The sequence below is a fragment of the Diabrotica virgifera genome, chromosome 3 (genome assembly GCF_917563875.1).
Source record: "Diabrotica virgifera virgifera chromosome 3, PGI_DIABVI_V3a".
In the NCBI taxonomy this organism is placed as follows: Eukaryota; Metazoa; Arthropoda; class Insecta; order Coleoptera; family Chrysomelidae; genus Diabrotica; species Diabrotica virgifera.
Genome location: NC_065445.1, coordinates 266,854,296 through 266,867,028, shown reverse-complemented (window position 1 = coordinate 266,867,028; position 12,733 = coordinate 266,854,296). Strand labels below are relative to the sequence as shown.

Genomic DNA, 12,733 nt, shown 5'->3' with positions numbered 1-12,733 from the left:
TAAAGAACTAAAATTGTATGATATGTTGCCTACATTATGGAAGCAATAATTCCGTAAAAACTTTATCTACGCCCGGTTTCATAATCGTTAAAGTGGACTTAAAATTTTAAGTTGGTACCTTTATCAATAGGTCTTTTCATCCATTGTCATCTGTTTCGAGCTTCTGTCGTGTGTCACATAATACTAATATATCTACGTCATACGCCTTTGGTTTGTATCATGAGTATATACCAATAACGTACGACGTAGATATATTAATATTATGTGACACATGACAGAAGCTCGAAACAAATGACTGTGAATGAAAAGCCATAATATGGAATTGTTATGGGTAAATGTCAACCTTAACGTGAACTTTGGTTAATGTTTACTTTAAGTTGATTATGAAACCGGGTATTAGTGTAGGAAAAGTTGAAAAACAATTAAATTCGTATTTTTTATAATATTTCTAAATGAACTTATTTCCTTGAGGTGTTATATGGTGTTTATCCAGCTATCTAAGCTTTAGATACTTGGATAAATATTGTATTTTAAAGTTCTTAAAATTAAAAAAACTTAAATGGCTTAACACAATTATTTTAATAAAGCTTCCTAATTTAATAAATAAAGTGACAAATACAACTTTCACAAGTACAATAATCCTTTATACGCCGATCCCTGTCGCACTTCTATATAATCTAAAGTTACAGCACAATCTAACTGACAAAAAGTACAAAATTTCTGCAGCTGATAACAGAGAGAATCCTGTAAATAATCCCATTAGTCCACCAAAATTGGCCAAGAAATCTGTTGGGCCGTAGAGCTCGTTTCTTTGTGAGGTTAAGAAAGAATCTTGTTTGAAAAATACAGAAAGTTTGGAGTAACGTATGCTAAAACAAACAAAAAGTTAGCTATTTCTATACTACATTTACAATAAACGATGCAATATAAATAAACAAACCAAGACAAGTTAAATGCTACTAGGAGTACTCCCGAATCATAATTTGCAATGTATAAACTTTGGAAATCATGATTTGGGATTTACAATGTATACACATTGTAAATTATGATTCGGGAGTGCTCCTAGTATTGTCCTTTTCATGATCATTTTTCAGTGCGTAACAAATGATAGGAAAAAGGGTAAGTCCGTGATAATACACATTTATGACATTTATTATAACATGACATTTTGGTTAAATCTGACAGTTGTCACATTTTATTTTCAATTTGGAATAAAAACAAATCAAATGTGTTTCTTGCATTTATAAAATGGTATTTTCTTTGATTTGTATAGTCTTATAAATTATACAGATTATATTTGTAATCTAATTTAAAAAAATTATTTTTTTATTATGGCGCCATCTATCGACAACTAGAATAAATGTTATAAAAATGTCACCGACGAAATGTAATCACCGACGTGCCTTTTTTTCTGTCACATACAATTTAATGCGTTAGAAAGAAATCGAAAAACTATGACTCACTGAAAGATGATCATGAGAAAAAGAATAGCATTCAACATGTCTTGGTTTGTTTATTTCTACTGCATCTTGATTGTAAATTTAGTATAAACTTATTACGAATAGCAATTGTATATTTACAGTAGGTATAGGTATATTTGCTTTACCTCAAGATCATGCAAAGTACAGAAGCCTATTTACGTCTTTTTATAGATTTTAAAAAGGCATTTGAATGGGTGTAACATGATAGGCTGGTTGAGTATCTAGAATTGATTGAAATAGATGATAAAGATCTGACACTTTTAGATCTGACATCGCATACAACATTGGAATAAAGAACGTAAGAAACAAGGTGTGTTTCATCCCAGAATACCACACAGTATTCCAAAGAAAAGAACCCAGATAGAATTACTTGGGATGTGAACTAAATGAATAATGAAACCGCAACCTTGAAATAAAACGATCCATTGAAATGACTAGAAGTGCCTTCAATAAGAAGAAAACAGTATTCTGCAATGGAAAACTGGGAAGAGAAATTAGAACTAGAGTATTGATATGCTACGTATTCTCTGTACTTTTATATGGAGTTGAAGCCTGGACAATTACGGACTCAACTAAGAAAAGACTTTCCAGCTTTGAGATGTGGTGTTATAAAAGAATGTGGAAAATATCATGGACACATGAAGGAAAAAAATTGAGCTACTTTAGTCACATAGTAAGATATGAAAAATATGAGTTGATGCGATTGGTTATACAAGTAAAAGTGGAAGAAAAAAGGGGACCAGGAAGACGACGCACGTTTTGGTTGAAAAATTGAAAGCAGTGGAATGGAAAAACAACAATAGAACACTTCAGAACTGCTACACACAGAGTAAAATGTGCTGTGATGATCGCCAATATCCTTAAAGGATGAGACACTTGAAGAAGAAGAAGAAGAAGAAGAAGAAAAAGAAGAAGAAGAATAAACGAGAAATTGTTTATTGTCGTATTTATTTATAGTGTAGGAAACAGAGGTTGAACGTTGAACCTCGCAAAATGGACACAAATCCGGTTTTATTTTTTTTCTGGTATATCAAGGGGTGCGTATTATGAAACTAACTTTTTCTTAAAAAATTTCGCTCCGGAACCCCTCTTTTCAACTCTTTAAAGGGGGTAATAATAATAATCACAAATAAGTGGCTGATTTTTTGGTATAGGTTTCATTTAAGGGCAATTACAAATTTTTTAATTGCAGGGTGTTACATTTTAAAAACCCCTTTTTATACCATCTAAACCACCTATGCTAGAGTAAAAAAACTTTCAGCGAATATCCACGTACTAGTGTTATTTACAAATTTGTATAATGCACCCCCATATTTTCCCCGGACCACCCAAAAAAAGGAGAATTAATAAAGAAAATAATCAAAAATTGATTTTGGGCCATCACTGTGGCTTTAGGGTGCAAAGAAAATAAAATATACATAGGTCATAATGTGTAGCAGACAGTGTGTTTTTTTATTTTCCATAAGTACGTTATCAATAAAATGAATAGGTGACGAAAAAAAAACAAAAACTGAAGCCTGCCAAAGCATTTCTGAGGTTTACGGCGCCACTGTGCCGTAACGGTTGCTTATACGAAAAGAATGCATAGGACCTTATTTGTAGAGAAAATAGTGGTCTTTAATTATGTATAAGTTTTGTTTTAAAAAATGCGTAGGTAATGAGAAAATCGTCAAAACATGCTCTCCAAGGGATAGGGGTAGTTTCTGCAGTTCATTTTCAAGAATAGGGGTAGTTTTCGCAGGGATGTTGCAATAATCATATATATTTATGAAAAACCCTCTTGATGGAGCATATCTCCATATGGGTCAAAAAGCAAAAAAAAAAAAAAATTTCAACCCCCCTTTATTTATTTGTTTTTGGATACATTAAGAAATCGCTTTTGGTGTCCATGAATGGGTAATAAAACGTGCACAAAATGATATATGAGGCATTTTAATAAAGGGCATGGTGGATTTCAAGAAAATCACTTTCTTTATTAATTCTCCTTTTTTTGGGGTGGTCCCGAAAAAAATGGGGGTGCATTATAGAAATTTGTAAATAACAGCAGTACGCGGATAATCGCTTAAAGGTTTTTTTACTCTAGTATAAGCGGTTCAGATGGTATAAAAAGGGATTTTTTAAAAGGTAACACCCTATAATTAAAAAATGGGCAATTGCCCTTAAATAAAACCTATACCAAAAAATCAGCCACTTACTTGTGATTAATATCCCCAGGGTTGCTTCTTAATTTTCATTACAGTTAGGGAAAAATATTTTTTTAAAACATCTTTTTTAAAAACTTGTCAACTTTGGGGCGCCACCCCCGCTAAACGGTGGGTCGTAGACATATGCTGTCGGGAAATAAACAGTAGGAAATATATTTCTCTTCATTTTACTATTAAGTAAATTTTTTGCAAAACGTACAGGAAGGGCTACGTTTCGCAAAAACCACAAATTGCTCCCTTTAAAGGGATGAAAAGGGGGGTTCCGGGGCTAAATTTTTTAAGAAAAAGTTAGCCTTATAATAAGCAAAAGAATATAAGAATATAATAAGAAAAAAAATAAAACCGGACTTGTGTCCATTTTGCGAGGTTCAACCTCTGTTTCCTACACTATTACAACAATTTTAAATACCTACTTACCTCGCATCAAAAGCTTTCATGTCTCCAGCAGCTTTATATTGTTCTTTTTGATCCCAAGGTGCTTGCGATTGTTCAACGTCATAGCTGACATCCGTACATAATGGTTTACAATCGCAAAAGAAGTCCATCTGTTCGTTTTCTATTTGAAGGTTATATTGTTGCAGTTTTAATAAATCTAATAACATAAATTCATCGTAATGCAGTGCAGTTCATTGAGTGTATGGGAAATGCTACATTAGGTGTAGTTCAGGAACACCGAGGTTGTTACAAATCACATACACTGGCTGACATCGAAAATCCAACACCCAGTAAATATGAATATAAGGAAAGACAGCTTTAGATTTAATTCGATTAGGGGGCCACCACCATCGTGGGTCGCCCCCAAAATCGATAATGCCTAACTTCACGCGCAACTTTGATACGAGAATTATAAAAACAAAAATGCATTGAAATCCAGATCACGTAATTTTTTGAATATTATAAAGTGAATACAAAGACATACATATTTTTTTTTGTAATTATATATATAAATTCGGGTTAAAAACGTCTTCCGACGTTGTCCGATGCCTTGTTGCCAATATCTTCTATCATTGCAGTTTTCATCTTCTAATCCTCGTACACTCATTGATCGTCTTACTCCTTGTATCCATGTCGTTCTTGGTCTTCCTCTTTTCCTGTTTTCTGTAGGTATCCATTTCATAATTTTCTTTGGCAGTCTTTCCTCCCCCATTCTCTGAACATGTCCGTACCACGTTAATTGTTTCTTCTCAATACATTCTACAACCGTTTCCTGTAAATTCATTCTTCGCTTTACTTCGGCATATCTAACCCGGTCCAATCTCGATGTTCTACTTGCTCTTCTTAGGGCGTCCATCTCAGTAGCTTATATTTTTCGATTTTGGTGTTCCTTTATTCTCCATGTTTCGGATCCGTATACCAATGTGCTCTTAATCATGGTGTTGTATATTCTCGTTTTTCTTTGTTTCCCTATCTAGGTACTCCACAAAACTCGTTCAATGATTTAATTATCGTTCTTGCTTTATTTATTCTGCTCTTAATTTCTGCATCGTCAGTACCTTCCTTGTTGAAATTAATGCCCAGATACTTATATTTATCACAGCTAGTTATTTTCTGATTATTGTCCAATATCATATCAGTTGAATCCTCCCCCAGGCATAAATATTGTGTTTTTTCTACATTCATCTGCAATCCCCATGTTTCGTATTCTTCCTTCAATTTGCGAGTCATATATTCCAAATCTTCTTTATCGTTTGCACATATTATCTGATCGTCTGCAAACTGAAGGGTGTACAGGCAGGTGTTGTCGTCGATTTGGATGCCCATTTCACTGCATTTTCTTTTTCATATTGTAAGGGCTTTGGCGACATAAATCTTAAACAGACTCGGTGACATGCAACATCCTTGTCGTAGACCTTTGTTGACTGTGAACAAATCTGTTATTGTGTTTCCTAATTTTACTGCAGATTTCATGTCACTGTATAAATTTTGGACAGCTTTTATGAGAGTAAAGTTAATGTTGGAGTTTTGCATGACTTTCCATAGTTTTTTTTTTTTAATTACATCTTCAATTTACCCTGCACTTCTCGTAGACTTATTGTCGCTAAGGTAGAGTCATATACATATGAGTTATATGTTTTGGATGGCGCCCCACCATCGGCTGACCAAGGTTTCTACTTTTCAGTGTCTTCAGAGCAGTCTGTGGTGTATCCCGAAGTCAACTAATTTTGGCTGTCCCACTAGGCATAATAGGTAATAAAATTCCGACCTATAGAAAATTTTCTCTATCTCTAGTTTGGTCTCTAAACACACAGTTTGGTTTCCGTAATTAACATAGTATTTAAAAAAAAACTAATTATAAGACGCTGTTATATCTTCAGATTATATATACGGAACACAGAATGTCACTTGCTGACATTTTGTCACTTGTCGAGAGAGTGTCATGCAAAATATACAATTTGTGTAGATACATTACATTACATTACTGGAATAAAGTATAAATTACGAATTAGGAGTTTATTTCCAAAAGCATCGACCACTATATTTACAATATAGGAAGTACATACGAACATAACAGACGCCATCTTTAAAGAGCTCTAGCTCCCTTAGGAAGCATTTTCGGAATAGGTGAATTGATGGACAACCTACTACGAATGACATAGACTTTCAATATAGTGGCGAAGAACTACAGCATGACAATATCAACAGCTAAGACCAAATCCCTGGTAGTGTCAAGGGAACCTTACTTACTTACTTACTCCGTGGCGTTACAACCCTTCGTGGCTTTTAGCTGACTCGACAACATGCCTCCACTGTTTTCTGTCTTGAGCAACCTACATCCAATTCTCCACGCCCATCGCTCTTAGGTCTCCTGCTATATTATCTCGCCACCGGAGTCGAGGGCGTCCGCGCAGTCTCCTTCCAGTTGGGACTTCCTCCCACACCAGTCTAACTGTTCTTTGGTCAGAATGCAGAATGTCTTCTAAGGTGTCACGCCCATTGGAGTCTTCTGGAATTTATTTCTATTATGATGTTGGCCTCTAGGTAAAGTTCTTCGAGCTCTTTGTTAGTTCTTATCCCATATTGTCCTGATGCTTCATCCAGCACAGGACCAAATATCTTCCTTAGGATTCTTCTTTCCCAAACAAGTAGCCTCTCTTCGTTTGCCTTTGTTATCGTCCACGTTTCGCTTCCATACATCACAATGGGTCGTATGATTGTTTTATAGACTTGTATCTTCGTACGTCTTGTTAATTGTTTTGATTTTATAAGGTTTTGGAGGGCAAAAAGACATCTGTTGCCGGCCTGTATCCTGTTGTTTATTTCTTGTGATCCGTTATTGTCTTCAGTTATTGTTGTTCCAAGATACTTGAATTCTCTAAGTAAAAGTCATCGATGGTGATATTCTGACCAATTCTGTCTCTGCTTTGGTTATTGCGGCTCATATACATATATTTCGTCTTGTTTTCGTTGATTTGGAGCCCCATCTTCTCTGCTTCCTTCTCGAACCTCACGAAAGACTCCTTCATCCTTAATCGTGTGTTACCTATTAGATCGATATCGTCTGCAAATGCCAGTAGTAAGTTTGGTCCTTCTAGATGAAATACTGTATTGGGTTTTTCTATTCTTGCACTTCTGATTATGTGCTCCAGAGCTAAATTGAAGAGTTGTGGTGAAAGTGCATTTCCCTGTTTTAGTCCATTGTTTATTTCAAATGTCTCCGAGTATTGTTGTCCAACTCTCACCTTACATCGTAACTGTTCCATACACATCCGTATCAACCTGACTAGTTTTTTTGGAAAGCCAAGTTCCTGCATCGCTGTCCACAGTCTATCCCTGCATACTCTATCAAATGCTTGTTTAAAATCTATGAACATCTGATGAAGCTCACGATCAAATTCGCAGCATTTGTCCATTATCTGTTTTATTGTGAATATCTGGTCAATAGTAGAGCGGCCCGGTCTAAATCCGCATTGATAATATCCAACGATTTTTGTGAAGAGAACCCATAAGATGCAATATAGTAATAATTAACAACGAACTAATTGAACAAGTCTCGAGATTCGAATATACAGGAGTCGAAATATCTAGGTTATGGAGATGTTAAGAGAACGCCCAAAAGCAAGCAAATAAAGCCAATTGCCTTACAGGATATCTGAAGGATGTCATCTGGAGAAATAAAGATATAAGGCTGGAAGGAAAAGTACGCATATACAAATCAAGTGTAAGACCGATCATGACGTACGCGATAGAAACAAGATGTGGCACAGCAGAAACCAAGAGGATACTGAGAACATCAGAAATGAGAACGTTGAGGTCAATAACTGGGAAAACACTGAGAGACAGAATATCGAACGACACAATAAGAGATCTCTGTAACATACAAGACATAGTATGGTGGGAAAGACAGAGAAGACGAGAGTGGAATCAGCATGTGACATGAATTACAGAGAGAGAATAGCCCGTATAGCCAGTGATTCAAAGCCAACAGGCAAAAGACCAATAGCAAGGCCCTTTAAAAGTGGCGAGATAGCTGACAGTCAACATCACAGCTACGAATACAAACTCAAAATCGGTTAAGAACAGGTCAAGAAGCCTAATATAAGAAGAAGAAAGAAGAAAATTATCTCAGGAATCTCCTGTTTTCGTTTGTCAGGAGAGTTTCTGCACCCCCTGTATAATAAACTGTTACAGTTCATTAGTCAGAATAGCTATGTAAATTACTATAATTACTATACTTACACTCAGCGTCTTTGACGCATTTAAATTTAGCGTTTCCACATATAGCTGTATCATTTTTTCCTACAACGCAATCAAAAACAAATATTAGTTTTAAAACGAAAAATGTTATAGACATTTTCATTTAGTTGCAAAACGAAACCTAAGCCGTCTTATATTTTAGTTCGTTAAGAGAGCGCTACAAGCAACCTAACCGGTTTCAAAACTTATTAGAGTATCATCAGAGGGTGCATATAGGGTGTCAATTTGAAAAGTTGCTACCCCCTATAATTTGGTCCCTATAGAAAATCTAAAATGTGCAAAAACACGTCAAATTTATTTGTGAGGGGGACATTTTATAGACCAGTTTTCAACCAAATTACACTAACCCTCTAGCGGGGGCGGACACAACCCCAAAATCTTTAATAGAAAGGGGGTTGAGTGATACCTCATTTTAAAGATCGTTCGATTACATTTTCAAAAAATACCACATTCATTATATTTCTCTTCAGTAATTTTGGAAAAATCAAGTGAAACGTACAATTATTAAATATCGAGTTCAGAACTGCAAAAAATTTTTTGGAGTATTGAACTCCAAATTGAATTTTTTTTGGGGTGTTGAAGTATTTAGAGTGTTTTTTTGAAGTATTTTTTGAATAATCAAGTAAAACCGTAAAGATATTAAGTGTCGAGTTCAGAACTCCCAAATTTTTTTATTGAGTATTGAGTCCAAGATTTTTCCAAAAGTATACAAAAGAAATATAAGGCATGTGGTATTTTTGAAAAGGTAATTTAATGAGCTTCAAAATGAGGTATCACTCAACTCCCCTTTAAGATTTTGGGGGCTGTGTCCGCCCCGCTATAGGGTTGTTGTAATTTGGTTGACAACTGGTCTATAAAATGTCTCCCTCACAAATAAGTTTGACGTGTTTTTGTATATTTTTAGATTTTCTATAGGGACCAGGGGTGGCAACTTTTCAAATTGACACACTGTGTGTGTGCACACAACCTCGGATTACAACTAACGAAATGGCAGGGGTATCTAAGCGATATCTACTAAAAACAAGTCAAAGTTATAAAGTCTTCAATCCAATAAAATATAAAATAATATTAAATTGAAAAACTTTATTTGGAACATTTTTCTGGTTACACTCCCGTGGCTTCTAAAATCGCAAGCCAAACGGATGCTGGAGCATGAAGATGAAGGAATTCTACAATTTACAATTCTCAACTCATCTGTCCAGCGCGGAACACCTGGGTTTGAACCAGGGACCTCTCGATCTGCAGTCTAATGCTCTACAACTTAGCTATATTCGATATATTTGTAATGGATTACGAGAATTTCCGGACATAGTGACAAACGCTTTCTTCTTCTTGTAGTGCCTATCCGTTTCGGATGTTGGCGACCATCATGGCAATCTGTACTTTGCACACTGCTGCTCTGAAAAGATTTGTAGCGGTTGTGTTGAACGACGTACGTAGATTTTTCAGCCACGAAATCCTTCGCCTTCCTGGTCCCCGCTTTTCCTCTACTTTTCCCTGTAAGACCAGTTGCAGCAGTCCATATCTTTCACTGTTCCTCATGATGTGACCGAGGTATTCGATTTTGGTTGTTTTTATTTTGATTAACAGCTCTTTTTCTTTTTGCATTCTCAGCAAAACACCCTCATTAGTAATGTGGTCGGTACAAGATATCTTCAGGATTCGACGATAAAGCCACATCTCAAAAGCCTCAATTTTCTTGCAGGTGGCGTCTGTGAGAGTCCACGACTCAACTCCGTACAACAGTATAGGAAAGATATAACATCGTAGTAATTTGATTTTTATGGGTATCGACAAATCATGACATTTGAACAACTTTGCCATTTTTTTAAATGCAGATCTTGCTTTCTCCATCCTACATTTGATTTCTATAGAATGGTCCCAAAGCCAAGGACAAAAGCCAATAGTACATTCTTTCACGGTTTTTGCACTAAATTTTAAAGAACCGCTTGGATTGACATGAAATTTGGCATACGCATAGCTTCCATGTCAAAGAAAAAAAGTGATAATGTGCCGATGTATGCTTTTGCCCTGGGGGTGACTTTCACCCCCTCTTGGGGCTGAAAAAATATATATTCAAAATAAGTCTGGAAATGGGTAAACTGACTAATTTTAAGTAACTTTTGTTCTATAGAGCTTTTTCGCTAAGTCAACACTTTTTCAGTTATTTGCTAATGAATAAGTTCATTTTTCAACAAAATAACCACATTTTTAGACGGTTTTTCGCAAATAACTCAAAAAGTAAGTATTTTGTCGAAAAAAACGTTGTTAGCGAAAATATAGCCTGTAAAAAAGTAAAACAATGGTGTACGCGTTAGGTCTCTGGACCTTGTAGAACCAGAGTTACAGCCAATGAAAAATAGATTCATATTCCCCAAATTTCAAATAGAATTGTAGCATATTTGTCTTTTTACGTGGTTGACTCTACTATTTTATTGTTTATGTTTTTAGGCACTAAGTTTAATTTAATTGACTTTATTTATTTTTAATAACTTACACTTAAAGAAATAAAGAACACTGAATTTATATCCTTTAATAACACTAATTTACAAACTTAACATTAAAATACTACATTATTTTTATTCGTTACAAAATAACCACGGCTTTATTAAAGATTACACTAAAACAACAATTTATCTAAATGTCTAATATGTACAATTTACATTTACATTTATTTCGCGTCCGAACATCAAAAAATGTTACTCGACCGACGACTACAAATTTATAACTAACTCTGATTTTAAAAATGTCTCTTTATATAGTTATAAAAATTATTCTACTGATTTCCAGAAAAAATCGAAAGATATGTATTATTTACAAAGCAATAAAAAAAGGTGTATTCGGTGATTGTCAAGATATGCCGATACGTAAATAGCTGTCTCGCCGACGAACAAGGTTTCAGACACTTCGGCGCCAGAGAGTTCTGGCGTTGACAGGACCGGCCTGGGACCGTGACAGAATATTTCGACGTGAAATATCCAAAAAATTAAGCACCTTTTGTAGAATAACCATTATAACTTTTTTAAAGTGTTTAAGACAAGCTTTATTTCTGTTTTTATAAAAATATTTTAGCATAAAATTTAAGCAAGTTATGCTCAAAATAAAGTTGGTCCCTTTTGTTTTGGCAAAAAAAAATCGGGAAAACCACCCCCTAATTAGCAACTTAAATGAAATTAATCGTTACCGCTCCACAAATTATTTTACTAATGTTGTATTTATATGATCTGTAAGCTTCATCGATTCAAAGTGCTTATTTTTAAAAAAATTTGGTTTTAAAGTAAAATTTTTAAAAATTTTAATTTTGAAAAATATGCTTTTTTTCAAAATAACTTAAAAATTGTTAGAGATACCAAAAATCTCGAAAAACAAAAAAGTTAGCATTGCTTTCCTAAATCTCATGTATTTTTTTGTTTTTCTGTTAGACAAAAATTGATTAAGATTTGGTGTTTCTAAATTTGCATACATTCGTCTTCAGTGACTCGTTCAACCCATTTTAACTAAATCCCTTTCAAAAATAATGAATTTGAACCGATGAAACTTTCAGGTCATATAAAAAATATATACACGAGTCAAAAAACTTGTGAAGTCGTAACAATTAAGTTCATTTGAGATACTAATTAGGGGGTGATCTTGCCGATTTTTTTACCAAAAAAAAAGGACTAACATTGTTTTGAGCGTAACTTGTTTACTTTTGATGCTAGAAATTTTTTATAAGACAAAAATGAAGCTTCTTTAAACACTTTAAATAAGTTGTAATAACTTTTCCCCAAAATGTGCTTCATTTTTGGTTATTTCACGTTAAAATATTCCATTTGGAATTTGACGAATATGAACCAATTTTTCATTAGCTATAACTCTGGTTTTTTTAAATTTTATACAGTCAATATTTTTGCTAAGAATGTTTTCGACAAGATACTTACTATTTGAGTTATTTGCGAAAAACCGTCTAAAAGCGTGGTTATTTTGTTGAAAAAATGAACATATTTACTGGCAAATAACTCAAAAAGTGTTGATTTAGTGAAAAAACTCTATAGATCAAAAGTTACCTAAAATTAGTCAGTTTATCCATTTCCGGACTTACTTTGGACGAATATTTTTTCACCCCCAAGAGGGGGTGAAAACCACCCCCAGGGCAAAAGCACATATCGGCACAATATCACTTTTTTTCTTTGACTTGTTAGCTACAGTAGGAAAAATTAAAGAATACCCATGAACGAACATATAAAACACGCTGTATTTTCCTGTCACCGTGGCACACAAAAAGTTGGACAGCGCAAGTACATGTAATAATTATTATGGTTACATGTACTTGCACTGAACAATTTTCTTTGTGACACGGTGACAGGAAAATAC

General features: G+C 34.5%; 1 protein-coding gene across 1 annotated transcript in view; it reads right to left on the bottom strand.

Moving 5' to 3' along the window:
- Positions 1-560: 560 nt before the first annotated feature.
- Positions 561-12,733, bottom strand: part of LOC114326366 (pickpocket protein 28-like) — a 54,530-nt gene continuing 42,357 nt past the window's right edge. Inside the window, exons 7-9 of the mRNA XM_028274718.2 lie at positions 8,363-8,422; positions 4,103-4,277; positions 561-869 (exon numbers count right to left, since the gene is read on the bottom strand). Coding sequence (XP_028130519.2) covers positions 644-869; positions 4,103-4,277; positions 8,363-8,422 — 461 coding nt within the window. The 3' untranslated portion in view covers positions 561-643. The remainder of the gene's footprint in view (positions 870-4,102; positions 4,278-8,362; positions 8,423-12,733) is intronic.